The sequence below is a fragment of the Amaranthus tricolor genome, chromosome 6 (assembly GCF_026212465.1).
Source record: "Amaranthus tricolor cultivar Red isolate AtriRed21 chromosome 6, ASM2621246v1, whole genome shotgun sequence".
Classification (NCBI taxonomy): Eukaryota; Viridiplantae; Streptophyta; class Magnoliopsida; order Caryophyllales; family Amaranthaceae; genus Amaranthus; species Amaranthus tricolor.
The window spans coordinates 18511641-18528151 of NC_080052.1; the positions used below are offsets into that span (position 1 = coordinate 18511641).

Consider the following 16511-nt stretch of genomic DNA (forward strand, 5'->3'; position numbering starts at 1 on the left):
GTAGAATACTCTAACTTGTTCAAAGGTAAACTTGTTTGTGTTTTTTTTGTGTATATGTAGTTTTTTAGGGTTATAATTAAATTTGCTTATTTTTTCAAATGTAGGTTAGTAGTTGTTAAATCAAGACTCTTCTTAATTATCCATAAGTATTGAGGGTAATTTTTAATTGTTTTTATAGCTTTATGTTGTTTTTTGAAGTAACGTTGTTGAATTAGTTGAATTCAATGTTGATAATATTATTAGAAATGTTGATGTTGATGTTAGTATTAGAAATATTATTTATGAACTTATGAATTGATTTATTATTTGATTTTATGTGTATTATATATGTATGAACTTAGTTACATTATGGATTTTAATAATTTTTAGACCAAAAAAATTATAATCAAATGAATATAATGCACTTGTATGGGCATGAAGTTGATGATGATGTTGATTTTCTTTGTATTAATGTAGAAAATGGCATCATTTCGCGTGAGTATAGTATGTTTTTGGAATGGTTGTATTCAAGGAAGTAGTAGCAAAGTTCATTATGTTGGGGGAAGACGTAAGTTGTTTGCATGCAATTCGAACATGGATTTGAACCATTTTAAATGTTTTATATGTTCTAAGATTGGATTGGACCCTATTAGAAATACCGTAAATATAAGCTTTAAATATCACATGAGTGGAGAATTGCTTGCCTTTTCTGTTGAGGATGATGAAGCTATAGATGCTATGTGGGAGCATTCAAAGTCCACCCAAATTCCCTCTTTGGAGTTATACGTAGAAGAAGTACCATTAGGGAATGTAGTTGCTTCTAATCCTACTCCTACCCCTACGCCTATTTTAACTCAGGAAACTGTAAATCCTGTCGTTTCTTCCGCATCTTGTACTTTTTCTCAACCCCTACGAATCAAGTTACAATTGATTCAATGGTTAACTTGGGAGAAACTGTTGAGAAGGGACCTTGGGATGATGGAAATGAGAGTATTGAACTCATTGACGATCCTTCTGAGGACGATGTGGATGTCGATGAGAATGCGCTAGCAAATGATATGACCCTAGGCAAAATTCCTATAATCATTCCTCCTACACCTTATGCCCTATGTCCACCTTTAGATGAGTATGAGGAGGACAACTCATGAAGGACTTGGGCTTGTGATACCACATACACCGAAGACGGAGAGTTTGAGAAGGGTATGATGTTTGATGGCAAGGAAGCGTTGTTGGAAGCTATCAGAGTGTAACCGGGGTTGTTCGTGGAGACTTAAGGCTACGTTTGATTCTTATTTATCTTCATGGCGTATTGTTACATATAAGGGTAAGCATGGTTCTTGTGTATTGGATAGTGACACTGTTTCGGCTAGACACATTCACCTGACATCTTAACAATGTCATTAGAAATTATGTTGCTAAAGACCCATCCATTAAGGTATCTATCGTATGGCAAATGGTTAAAGATCGTTTTGGTGTGGATGTGAATTATAAGCGAGCGTGTGTGCAAAGCATCAAGCCTTGTTGTCCATTTACGGGACCTGGGAAGGTTCTTACTCACTCTTTCCACGCTTTTTAGAAGCTTTGCAACATTCCAACCCGGGGTTAGTACTTGAGTGGTATTTTAAGGAGGACAATGACACGGGTGTATATGTAAGACCTAATATTAGGACCTTCCAACGTGTCTTTTGGACCTTTAAACCTTGCATTGAAGGCTTCAATTATTGTAAACCTCTTATCGTCATTGACGGCACACACTTGTATGGTAAATATCGTCATACCTTATTGACTGTCATTGCCCAAGATGGTGATAAGGAAATCTTTCCATTAGCCTTTGCCTTGGTAGAGAAGGAGAATATAAGTGCATGGACGTGGTTCATGGCTTGTATTCATAAGCATGTCACACAGAGGATGGGTTTGTGCGTTATTTCTGATAGACATGCGGGTATTTTAGCAACTATGGAAGAGCCGGAGTGGCAACCACCTAATAGTTATCAGAGGTTTTGCTTACGCCATTTGCTTAGCAACTTCAATCGTGCTATAGGTAATGTTCAGTTGAAGAAGTTGTTTGGTAAAACAGCTGAGCAAAGACAACATGTAGACTTGAATCAAATGAAGTGCACATGTAACAAACTTGAGATATACCACCTACCTTGTTCACATGTACTTGCTGTTTGTATCAAACGACACCTTTCATATGAGAGGTTCGTGGATCCGTGCTATACATCTCAAAGTTATGCAAGTAAATACGAACATTACTTTATGCCAATGATCGATAAGAGGTCATGGCCGCAATACACGGGCTTTAAACTTAGACATGATCCTGATCAAATTCGGAGTAAAGGGAGGCCTAAGTTTAGGAGAATTGCTAACGAAATGGATGAGGGTAGAAAGAAACGATCTAATTGTCGTCGTTGTGGGAGCGAAGGTTAAAACACTAGAACTTGTAACTCAAGGTCATATGTTATATATGTTATACTAGCATGATAATTTGTAACTAAAGGTAATATGTTATATATATTATACAAAATTACATAATAGTAATATTAACTAAAGCTACTGCGAACACAGTAGTAGAGGAAATGGATCTAGCAGCTCCAGGACCCGTAGATCCTAGTGTCTTGACTATACAGCATGAGCATAGGAGTACTGCTCTTTGGGATGCCCAGATTAGGTGTACGATAGTTGTGATTTGCATTTTACTAATGCTAACATACAAGTAACTTATTTATATGTCAATATTCATAGGTGTCCGATGCAGAAACGCTAGGCACCAGGCATCCAGATTCCGTTCCATAGGTGATCGATGATAGGATCATTCCGTACTTAGTGCTAACGAGGTTATACGACTTTCACCTCGTTGCATACGGCAGAGTTGACCGTGCCATTATCACAGCACTGGTCGAAAGATGGCGTCAGGAGACGCATACATTTCATCTCCTTCTAGGTAAGGCTACCATCACATTGCTTGTTGTAGTCTTACTAACGCGGCTTCCCATCGAGGGACGTGTCGTGTGCACAGCCGGATGCCAGCTATCAGGCTAGCGTGACATGGTGCATCGCATATTGGGAGAGCGCCCTTCACCGGAAGTGATCAGGGGGAGCAGTTTGCGCTGCACGTGGTTAGTTCAGACCTTCTCGCATCTCCCCAAAGATGCTGATGAAGGCACCATTTCGAGGTACGCCAAGGCGTACCTATTATACTTGATAGGAGCTGTGTTGTTTGCCGATAAAACAAACAACCAAATACAGTTCCTTTACTTAACTTTATTTGACGACCATGGGAGCGCATCGCCGAGTATAGCTGGGGCTCCGCAGCCCTTGGATACCTGTATAGGAGGCTATGTGGTGCTGCCCACAAGAACGTCAAGGAGATTGCGGGGCCAGTAGTCATATTACAGGTAATAAAAATAACATTTAATTCTAATCCGCTGTAGTTGAATTACATACTAATTACATTTCCAATGTTCAGTTGTGGGCGTGGGAGCATATTCTTATTGGCCAACCTTACAGAACCGTTGGTCGTGGTGATACTGCTCCTCCACCACAACCCCCACCAGATGTTACGTACGGTTCAAGGTGGAATTTTGCATGCCGGACGCGCAAGCACACCAGCACCGGTCTCGGATTCAGATTCTACCGAGATCAGTTAGACCTACTACGACCCAACCAGGTAAATATTTCAGTACTCATTAACATTAGTACAATTTAATTAACATATCACTTACATTTTCATAACATGTATTTTAGTTTTTGTGGGACCCATACCCTGCGGAAGCCTATATAGCTGTACCCGAACACTCGGGGATTCATTCAGGTGCGTGAGGGCTTCTGTGCCACTCATATGCTTCGACATTGTAGAAGTATATCTACCAGAGCGCGTACTGCGCCAATATGGGTTGGTACAGGGCATTCCACCGCCTTGTGACATTGAACCCAACTGCACCAGATTTCTCGCAAAACTCAGGGTACGGCAAACTGGATGGACATCAACTAGCGTCACATCGCTCGTTGGGATGGTAGACTGGAGCTGCTGGCACAAGGTGCGCCGATCAATGTTCATGGCGCACCTACTACACCAGACTACATGTCGTGGTTCCTCTCCATCACGCGCCGATGGATGACACCACGTGCCATCTTCGCAGCAGCACATTACGCACCTGCTGCGCCTACGATGACCCAATTTGTAAGTCTTCATTTTCATTTATATGATTAAGTTGTCGATTACATAATATAATGTTACATTAACTAAATATTAATAGCAGGCACAAGGTGCGGCAGCAGTGATGCGATACAGCCACGAGGAGCCGGTGAGGGAGATTGCGCATGGCATGCTCGTCGGCTCGCAGTTCCAACACTTCATACCGGAAGTCGCTGCAGAATCCTCACCGACTACCGCCCATATGGACGTCTTATCTCCTGCTTATGACTATCATTTGGAGGAGATGGACCATTCATACCCCGTTGACGTTGCGGGGACCTCGCAGGCTGGGCCATCACAGCCATCACAGTACCAGTCCCCTCCACTGCCAGAGCGACACCCGAACGCCTCTTACTATCGTAGGAGGCGTAGGAAACCAACTCAGTTGGATAGGGTAGATGAGGGTCGTGAGCGTTAACGTTTAACTTTTGTGTATTATATATATATATATATATATATATATATATATATATATATATATATATATATATATATATATATATATATATATATATATATATATATATATATATATATGTATATATAGTTGTATATTTCAAACATTTATATATATTTTGTTGAATATATATATATATATATATATATATATATATATATATATATATATATATATATATATATATTTTATATATATATATATATATATATATATATATATATATATATATATATATATATGTTTAATTACTTTATCATAGCCTCCAAGCTTTCACTTACGAATGATCGGAGTTTTAGCGATGAATCATACCGCCTGAAACATACATTGACTTGTAATTACTTATTCTAATGTCTCTAATGCAAATACAATAAATCACAACTCAAAAATTAACAAAAAAAAAATATTACATAGCTATTCGCAGTTAGTAACTGCGAACAGCCAAACAGGACAAAATAGTTGTTCACAGTTACTAACTGCGAAAAGTTATTTTGTCCTATTTGGCTGTTCACAGTTAGTAAGTGCGAACAGCTCCAAACCACAGGTTTTGGATTTTCATGCTTATTTTTGGAATAATTTTGAAACTTAGATTATTTGGTTCATTTTTTTTTTATTTTTTCACTTATTGATTTCACATTTTCTGTTTTGGTGCTACTAAACTTACGTCCAAGACCAAGACGCCCATTTTGGGCAATTTTCTTTTCGTAAATATATTTTAAATTATTTTTAAAACTATTTTTTATTAATATATGCATGATAGCTTTGAAAATTTAAATGATGATATAAATTATTCAACTAGATTTATTATAGATAGGCAATTCGAATTAATAGATAAATTACATGCTTGGGCAAATGAGATAATTATTAAAATCGTTTTCATTTTACTCATGCGTCGTATAAGCAAAATTAGAGTTTTTCCACTATTAGTTTATATATATTGTCATCGTTAAGTTAGGTTAAAAAGTCAATTGCATGATTTAGATAACGCTCTACATTTAGCTTTATGATAATAAAATATTTTCGAAAACTAGGAAAAAAAACATGGCTGGGTGAGAATTTGTCTTGGTGAAGAATTAAACACAAATAGGGATGGAAAAACGAGCACTAGATACAATTTGTCATTCTCCATACTTATACTCACCTAAAATTTCATATCCACTACTTACCACCTATAATTTTATATACACCACTTACCCATCACCAATGACAGGTAGAATTTTAAAACCTACACCTATCCTTTTCGGTATGTATACAAAATCATCCCCACCCATTTTAACCAACTAGGTATACCTATCATTGGTGTACACACCTTATGTCCGCCTCACATTTACTTAGTCTACATTATATACTCCAAAAATCACTACAAATTTAATCAAAAAACTAATTTTGTTTAAACTATACTATGTAATAAAATAAAAATATTATTATTATTATTATTATTGTTGTTATTATTAATTTTTGTCTATAGTATAAAAAATATACAAAATTGATATAGTGGTACATTATAGATTTGGAATAGGTAGGTATGAAGTGAGGCGAGTGTGTATTGGGTGAGGCGGGTAGATATAGAGTTGTTAAACCAACTTTTTAAATTAATCACGGTCACAGAGGGGCTTTGAATACCAACTATAACGCCCCACCACATCTCTTCCAAATTAGATGATAGTGCTAATAAGTGTAATTCAAAAATAATTTAAATTAGTCACTTTTAAATTAGTCATGGTCACAGACTCGACTTTCTCCTCTTTCCATTTGAAGCCGATTGAGTCGAGTCGGCTTTTACCGCACTGAAAAATTGCAACATACTTCGAACAATTGCCATTTCTTTCTGGGTTGTCTAAATCGAGCATATAATAATACCATTGGAAAGATCTTGAAGTCTAGTTTCCGACACCACAAACTTTGCATTAATATGATCTTCTTATGAACAGTTGTGATTAAAAGAGTGAACATGTAGCAAATTTCACTTCAAAACTTTTGCATAATGAACACTTTTCTACTCTTTTGCTCGTCTTTTTTGTAAAACATCTTCAACCAAGCTAAAATAAAATCGCCTTAGAAAATTCCGTCATCTTTAAAACAATAAGAATTATGCTTAAGCAATCAAAATCGTTCAAAATTAACATGAATAATCAAAATGAGTAATATAGCATAAATCTTCAAGATGAGCACGAAATGACTAACAACGATTTTTATTAAGGAGTATAAAATGATATAAATAAGTGCAAATAATTGCACTTATCATGACACTTGTAAAAACATTTTAGAAAAATAAAATTTTACATGATAATTTAAAATTTTTGACTTTTCTACGTGGTAGACAAAGATTTTTTTTAATTCGCATGATGACCTTGAACTTTCAACATTTTCAAGTGGTAGATAAAAGATTAAGTTCATTCTTAAATTAAGTAATCATTTCGAACAAAATTTCAATAACGTGCCCCAAAAGGTTAATCTTGAAGTATTTATTAAAAAAAAGTCGTTATACTAGGTAATAGTGTTAGAAGTTTAAGGTCATCACACGAATTAAAAAAACGTTTGTGATTTTTCTACTACGTGAAAAAGTAAAAAACTTATTATCACATGAAAATTTCCAAAATTAAATTAGAAAATAAAATTAAAAAATCGATATAATTTTTATATATTTTTACGTAAGAATATGATTTAATGATACATTTCAAATTTTATGTTTATATTAAGTAATAAATTTGTCCTATACTTTATATGTGGCCTGTAAAAGGCCTATCTAAGACTTAAATATAGGGATGATCAGCGGGTAAAATTTTACAGGTTTTGTATTGCATTTGCCCCATTTGGTTTGGATATGTGTATGGGGTTGTTCATCAGTCCAAACCCGGACCGGACCGGTCGGAACCCGTTGGACTGGAAGACCAGAATTTTAAATATTTTAAGACCGGAGATCGACCAGAATTAGCAAAATTATTATAAAATTAAAATATTTGAGTTAAAACATTATTTTGTGTTAGAAATAAAAAATATAAAGCCCCTTAAATAAGTATATACATAAAAATGATAAATATTATTCCTCTTTAAATATATATCCAGTCTAACCCAGATTTTTTCGGTTTAGATCGGATCAGAAACCCAAAATGAAAAATAAGTAAGACTCGAAGCCGGTCCGGTCCGGTTTAGATCTGGACCGCCGATCGATCTCATTTTGCACACCCCTATATGTGTATGATTTTGGTGGATAGTGGGTGGGTATAAGTATGAAAAGTTCTACGGGATATGAGGCATGTATACCCATCATAGTTATATGTTGGTCATGGTGAATACTGGATAGACATGTTTTGTGGATAGAAATGAATGGTTTTGTGGATAGAAATGAATGGAACGGGCATATTACTATTTACATCCATCGGTCAATTTTACCATCACACTCTAATCATGACTCTAAACTTTTAACCACTTAATACATTTACTTCACCTATGTTGTTCTTACGCCTTCCAAACTCATTCTTTCTCCTTACCAAACACTCCATCACTTCTCCACCGACCCGAGTTTTTTCTACAACCCAAAACCACGCCATGTCAACAACCACCGAAAAAATAACCCCATCAACCACTCGAGTCGGCTGGATCGGAACCGGGATTATGGGCCGATCCATGTGCGCCCACATCCTCAAAGCCGGCTACAAACTCACTGTCTTCAATCGAACCATCTCTAAAGCCCAATCCCTAATCGACCAAGGAGCCCACCTTGCTAACTCCCCTGCCGAAGTCGCTTCCCAATCCGACGTCGTTTTCACCATCGTCGGGTTCCCATCTGATGTTAAGTCCGTCACCGACGGTGTACTCTCTCTCCTACGACCAGGAGGAATACTCGTGGACATGACCACATCTGATCCCACCCTTGCCGTCGAAATCGAAACTGCCGCCGCTGCTAAATCATGCTCCGCCGTTGATGCCCCCGTATCTGGTGGATACCGTGGAGCCTGCAACGCCGCACTGTCCATCTTCGCAGGTGGTGACCACGCAGTGGTAAACTCGCTATCACCTCTGTTTTCTCTATTGGGGAAAACCTACTATATGGGTGGGCCCGGGAAAGGGCAACACGCTAAATTGGGGAACCAAATCATCATAGCTTCAACAATGGTGGGAGTAGTGGAAGGTATGATTTACGCGCATAAGGCAAAACTTGATTTATCATTGTTTCTGGAGGCGATATCAAAAGGAGCAGCTGGATCAAAGAGTTTAGAATTGCATGGAGTGAGGATATTGAAAAGGGATTTAGAAGCAGGGTTTTATGTGGATCATTTTGTAAAGGATTTAGGGATTTGTTTAAAAGAGTGTGAAAAAATGGGGATATGTTTACCTGGGTTAGGATTAGCTCATCAATTGTATCTATCTTTGAAGGCACATGGAGAAGGAGGTTTAGGTACTCAAGCTCTTGTTTTGGCACTTGAGAGGCTTAATAATCTTTCTATAGCCTCCGACTCAACTTCTTAGTTGTTTTTCTTTGTATATTTTCATTTTTAAATTACTAAACTATGTGTGATATATAAATGAATCATAACCTCAAACAAAAAAAAAAAAAAAAAAAAAAAAAAAAGAATGAAGCCAGCAGCTAGCGCAGGTAATTGATATGTACTGTAGTATTTAAGAAAGGATGATGGCATGATCCAGTAGAATACAAATGCCAAATGCAATCGTACCCTGTTTAGGTTCAATTATTAGATTGAACTATTAAACCATAAAATCTAAATATGTAGAATATTTTATAGTTGTACTGTATCTGTATGCAAAATATTTAGTTGCTGGCCTACCAAATCCTATTCTGTTTAAAGATTTTATTTATAATGAAATGATAATTATCAATTACAATCTTGAAGTTTAGTCATTTTAGAATAAACAACTTTGAAATTTTTTTTTACAAACACCAGCTTTTAAATTACCAAACAAGACATCGATATAGTTATTTTTTCGCATGACCTGCTAAATGACTGTGACTTTTAATTAAATTCATTAAATTAATGGTCTCATTATAAGGTCGTCTCGTCCAAGACCAGCTAAAGAAAGAATACATAAAGGTGCAAATCAAATTTTATGATCTGTTTTTGCAGCTATAGCAATTGAACGAAATACATACAATGGCAATCTGGAATTAGCAAAGGGGTTTTATGTCCTCAAGTATCCCTAGTAGGCTACGCTTGGAATCCTATAATTAAATAAAGGAGTACATTTTGTGGAGAAAAATTTCTCACAAAATGTGATGCTAGGGCTATTCTTATTTTTCTTGAGTTTGCTATTTTTCATCCTATAAACATTTAACTTCTTTCCAAAAAACATTAAATTTTGTGACTCACTTGAGTATTGGAGATTTACCAAAAAATTGTTAATCCAAATCAATTATAAAGTAAAATTGGGTTTATTAACTTCACAAATCTATATTTCTCTCCACCACTCTAGTCCAACCTTCAAACTAATTATTGAAAGTTAACATAATTTTCATTTTCAAGATCTATACGTACTTTTAAAACCTCAAAAGTTTCATTTATAAATGGTTTTTATCTCTAGTAATTAGTGAAAGAGAAGACCTCTTCTCCAATGATGCAAGAAAAAAATGAAAAAGACATTTGTACTACCACTTTTTCATTCTACTTCCTATTTTCTTAAAACTAATTTGTTGAATCAAAAGCCAATTCCCATGAGTCTGGTGATGGGTTTGATCTCTTGGTTGCCCATGCCTTATCTTGTACACTTAAGAGTGAAGATGTGAGTGTCATGGGTTATGAAGGATTGAAGTTCGGATCACTTGATGAAGTGATCAAGGTGGATGATTTGGTGTGTCTTGATGATCACAAGGAAGTGCCAAAGAAGGCTGCTCGAGTGGTCGAGCAAAGGAGGCATGATCGAGCTGTTCACCAGGAGAAGAACAGAAGGCTCTGATGTGGCGCTCGACCGGTCGAGCGGGGCTGCTCGGGTCGAGCAAGGGTCAGCACGTGTTTAGCGACAACTTCTGTTTTATTCTCGGTTTTCTTGGGCTTTTAGCCATTTCTTCTAGGGTTTTCTAATATGTTGTATGACTATATAAGGAGTCTTAGAGCTTTATTAGGAGTAAGGAGAGACTAATACAAGTGAGACAACTAGGTTTACACCATTAGAGTTCCTTCATCTTTGTATTAGGTTGTTTGAGTGAGACCACCATTAAAGGTGAGGTCTTTGCTTTGAGAGGTTGTTTTTAAAGCTTGTGTGGGTTGTCATTAATGCGCTGTTGAGTATTTTAATGAAAGTAATCCTTGTTTGAGGAGAGGTATCCTTAGATACCTCATAAATCTTGTGTTTATTGTTCTTTGTTGGTGTGCTCTGTTTTTGGGTGTTTCTTTGTGCATTTTGTTCTTATTTGTTCTTCACCAGTGTTATAGCCCATTCACAACATAATCCTTTACTATCTACTCTAAAATCTGCATTTTAAGATCCAACTCTCTTCTTCAAAACTTCCAACAATTTAAACAGTGGTGATTGGTGAATTATTATTATTATTATTATTATTATTATAAAATCGTATTTCATATCATAGAAAGATACTTTTACAAAAAGTTGGTGGGAAATCGTGCAACAAGCTGAGAACCCACGCCTTTTGAATACAAAAATTTAGTCTCTGAAAAATGTATGCCCTAGAGTTGGTGCTACTAGAGTTACTCAAAGAAAATGAACAGGGTCGTCGATTAGCAACGGCAAAGCGGGCTACCGCCTAGGGCCCTGAATTTTTTAGGGTCCAAAAAACTTATTTTTTTGTATATAAGTGATAATAGTTTTTATTAAATTTAAATATAACTTACATTTTTTGCTAAGTAATATGAGTTCTTGGTGCTTTTTTTATAAAGGAGTTTTAATATCAATAATAAAAAACAAAAAGTGTATTATATTATTCCTTAAGCCTTAAAGTTTTAGGGTCCCTTTTCATCTTTTGCTCTGGTGCCCAAAAATAAATAGGATGGCCTTGAAAACGAAGCAATCATTGATAACAAGTCGAGCACGTCTTCGCTAGCCTTATTGGCTGTTGGCACAAAGACTAATAAAATAGAAATATTGAATTAAAATTGTGAGATATTTATAAATAAAAAAAGAATATATAAAATTAAAATTGGTGAGTTCATATAAGGTAATATAATTGTTAATTTATGTAAATTTGTTTTACAGGCCCTATTCATAAGGAATACTAATTTAAATATTGTTTAATTGATCGAAAGTTTGACATAAGTAGTCATTTGATCAACTTTCGAGTATAGTTATACTATAGTCTTCATAATTGGGTTTAATACTAATACTAATATGTACTAGTACTTAAATATTAATCAATAAATACTAATTTAAACTAATACACACTAATACTAATATAATACTAGTAATGCTAAAAGGAAGTTTAATTTTGTTGAATCAAGTTTTGTTTTGTTACAAAGGTTTGATAAATCTAAATCAAGTATAGTTTAGCTAAAAATAAGTTTAATTCAGGTGAATCAAGTTTATTTAAATTAAATTAAAGTTCAATAATTCCACTGAATTTACAAAGGAAAAAAAATTATGTAAGATAATTATATATAGGAGTGTGCATAATTATTTGATTTTAAATACTGAATAATTAATCCGATTTTGAAAACCGGATTATTCGAATCGATATCTGATTTTAGACATGGATAGTAGATCTTTACGAAAACTAGATTCTGTTTTTGAATTTTTTTATAGATAAACTCTATTTAGCCTTTTGAACATACTAATATTTATAATTTTCAGCTACAACTAAGTTCTATAGCTTAACAAAATGTAAATTACTTTAGGAATAATTTGCGAATTACAATCTTCAAAATTTAGGTCTTTTGCGAATTACAACCTCAAAATTTATTTTTTGCGAATTACTGTCACCAAAGTATCAAAATCTACACCGCTCAGGCTAAATGACCGTTGACCAACCCAAATGATCTTTGACCGACCTAAACGACCGTTGACCATTATTAATCACCTTTTGAGTTTTGTTGAACATCCTAATCACCTTTAACTTTCTTTTACCAATAATACCCTTGTGTATCAGCACGTTAACCTCATTTTTACCATCATAACCATATTTTTTCAAAAAACAGACGTTGCGATTATACTTATGGGTAACTATTTCGTAAATCCGGTCAAAACAAGTACTAGTTCCCCTATTTCCCGACAGGCAGACCGAAAAAGATATTTAAAGTCGTTTTTACTCATCATAATGATATCTGTTCGAAACGACACTAAATATCTTTTTCGGCTTATGTGCCGAAAAATAGGCAAATTAGTACTTGTTTCGACTAAAAGAGTAGTACCATAAGGATAATTGCGACGTTCGTTTTTTGAAAAAATATCGTTATGATTGGTAAAAACGACGTTAGATATCTTTTTCGATCTACGTGTCAAAAAATAGCTGGGCGAATTAGTACTTGTTTCGACCAATTTTTAAAATAGTTACCCGATAAGGATAATTGTGACGTTTGTTTTTTGAAAACAATATTTTTATGATAGGTAAAAGCAACGTTAAATATCTTTTTCGCTCTATGTGTCGGGAAATAGGCGAATAACGGAATAAGTACTTGTTTCGACCGGATTTCCAAAAGTGTTACCTCAAGAATAATCGCACGTCCGTTTTTTGAAAAAAAATATCGTTAAAATGGGTAAAATGACGTGAAAGTGCTAAAAAAGGGGTTTTTATTGGAAATTAGAAAAGTCAAAGGTGATTAGAAATGGTCAACAAAAGTCAAAGGTGATTAGAGATGGTCAACAAAAGTCAAATGTAATTAAAGATGGTCAACGAAAGTCAAAGGTGATTAGTAACGGTGAACAGTCATTTAGGCTGGTCAGCGGTCATTTGGGTTGGTCAACGGTCATTTGGCCTGAATTGTGTAGACTTTGATAACAGTAATTCAAAAAAACAAACTTTGAGACTGAAATTCGCAAAAGCCTTGAACTTGAAAATTGTAATTCGTAAAGTACTCTTAATTTAACTTTGGAACATCCAACTATATCGCCAAAATAATTCGTCATTTCAAAAATAAAAATAAAATAAAAAAGGTAATTACTTTTCAAACTATGAAAATAATTTGGATTAAAAAAGAGAAATCAACTTAAATACTTGTGTATATAAAAGCATAAATAAAAAAAATCGAATATTCGATATTCTATTTGGGATAAACTAATTATTTGATTGGAAATATTACTTAGAGTTATTTAACCTTTTTATGATTTTTCTATATTAATTCCACCTATCGATTAATTATTAATAATCGCAATTTTAGGGGATATTTGCCTAAAGTAAGCCTGGGTAACCCGATGACCCGATATAGTTGGTAATCCACAAAAAAAAAGTATATTGAAAATTAATGTAAAATTAGAGAAAAATTTTGAAACTTCATATTAAAATTCTGAATAATTAAAAAATTAGAATTTTTTAATATTTCTTTCACATTTTTTGAGATTTTATTTTAATTTATTTTTTTAAATAAAACTTGCTATAATCTAGGTTGCACTAAAACGGACACGGACACGGACACGAACACGGACACGACACGGGTACGGGAAAACGCCAACTTAAAAATGACGGACAGGGGACATGAAAATGGTAATATAATAAATATATCAAATTAAAGATAATTTTACAATCTTTCATTTGATATATGTAAATAAACACTTTAAAAACATAAAACTTACATAAAATGCAAATAAGTACCAAATAAACAACATGAGTATTTAAAAATAGTCATACAAACCAAATCAAAGAAAACCAAATAAATAGGTTCAGGGGCGTGTCCGTGCTTCACAGCTCCTAGTAACAATTTGTGAAAGCAAAAACCAAACCCTTTCATTTCACACCCATTCCATTTTAGTATTTCACTTCACTCCCTCCTTTCTTACTCACTCATTTCCTCCTCCCACCAAAAAATGCAACTCCCACACCCAAAAAACCCAACCAAAAACACCCACAAAAAACCCAAACACAAACACCCAAATTCTGATCAAATTCCCCAATCAACCCCCAAATCTTCTCCTTCAATATCCTTCAAATCCAACAATGAAGTAAAACCCCTCAAATCCGGCGGCCAATTCATCATCAAATCCTTCACAGTTCATCGTTCTTGTCCATTACAACTCTCTTTACTCCTAAATCTCTCCCCTCCTCAACATTTCCCTTCAACAATCACGTTCCTCCCTTCAAATTTCACCATTTTAGCCCACCATGCTTGGCATACCTTAACTCTTGGGTTAGGTACCAAGAAATCTAAGGTCATTATCTTTGTTTTTGACTCTGTTACTGCCAAATCCACCGTTGATTTAAAATGGCCGGTTGAGATCGCTTTAGGTGACGTCAATAAACGGTTGATTCGAGGAATGGATGGCTGGGATTTATTATTATTTTTTTAAAAAAAAAGAAAACATGTGTCCTTGCCGTGTCCCTTCCGTGTCCTTGCCGTGTCCACGTGTCCGGAAAAATATTAAAATATTAGACACTTCATTTAGCGTGTCGGACACGGATTTTCGCGTGTCCGTGTCCGACACGCGACACGCAGGTTCAGGGGCGTGTCCGTGCTTCAGAGGCAATAATAAGTCATCAAATTACCGAGTTTACTCTAGGAAAATACCCTCTAAAGTTGGGATTAATCATGATTAATCAATAGGTGAGATTATTATAGAAAAATCATGAAAATGTTAGATTATTCTAAGTAATTTTTTGCTATTTAAGTTATGTTGATAAAAAACACGTCATAATTTTTAATATTTGAAAATCTGAATATCTTAATATTTGAAAATCTGAATATCTGAATTCTCGAATCTTAAAATGAAACTCGAAATCAAGTGTATGCAGATTAAACATCTAATCTAATCATGATATATCATATATCATATCATATCATATCATATCATATATACTCTAATTTAACAATTACCTTGCCATGTGACAGTTAGAGAATTAGAGTTGGAAAAATGTTTAATATCTTGTCACGTGACATCCCTAAGCATAATTTTTAAAAAGTCTATAACTTTCCTAGAAAGCTAAAATAATTCTGATTAATAAGTATTATATTTTTGCTTATAAATCTAAGGACTTCCCTAGGAAGCTAAAATACTTGTGATTATTAAGTGTTATATTAAACAAATTTTTCTTTTATACAAAGCAGTAATGAATACTTTGTCATCTTTCAAATCTGTTTATTCATATTCAATCTCCGAATTCAACAACCAGCTTACCACATGACAATTGGAATATTAGATTTGAAATGTTGAAAATTTTATTATATATCCTACTTGAATCATTTAAAAAAAAGTTTAAAACTTTCCTTGCAAGCTAGAGTAGTTATGCTTATTAAGTTAATTTTTGATTGGGATTTCTAAGAGACATGATCTCATATAAATGATCTAATTTATTGAAATGTATTGTATTAAACACATTTTTGCTTTTATAATTTATACAGAGGAAATCTCAAAAATAAATCTCAAATTTATACAGAGTAGTATATTAGGTATACTTTATCATCTTCCAAAACAATTTATTCATATTTTTTCCTGATTTTCACCTTTTAAACATATAAATTTTCAATTGTTTAATATATTTTCAATGTTATTCAAGGATGCGAAGGCAAAAGGTAAAAATGCATAAGTATTAATATTTATACTTAACTACACAAACAAAATTTTGTTATTTGACATCCTTATTTTTTTAAAAAAAATTCAGAGTAACTACATCATTTTAGTTGGTAATATTTCAAACATCAACCACTCACGTATAGCTTTTTTTAATAATATGTGTGTGGTATATTTCAATCAATTGTAATAAGTGTTTACAATTACAATTTAGTTTCAAAATTAGTTATATTTAATTTTACCATAATAATCATACAG

At 34.2% G+C, this 16511-nt stretch overlaps 1 protein-coding gene across 1 annotated transcript; it reads left to right on the forward strand.

The window, feature by feature from the left end:
* The first annotated feature begins 7564 nt into the window (after positions 1 to 7564).
* On the forward strand, positions 7565 to 9210 carry LOC130815824 (probable 3-hydroxyisobutyrate dehydrogenase-like 1, mitochondrial). Its single transcript, XM_057682317.1, has one exon. The coding sequence runs from the start codon at positions 8085 to 8087 to the stop codon at positions 9102 to 9104; it is 1020 nt and encodes a 339-aa protein (XP_057538300.1). The 5' UTR covers positions 7565 to 8084; the 3' UTR covers positions 9105 to 9210.
* The last annotated feature ends 7301 nt before the right edge of the window (positions 9211 to 16511 follow it).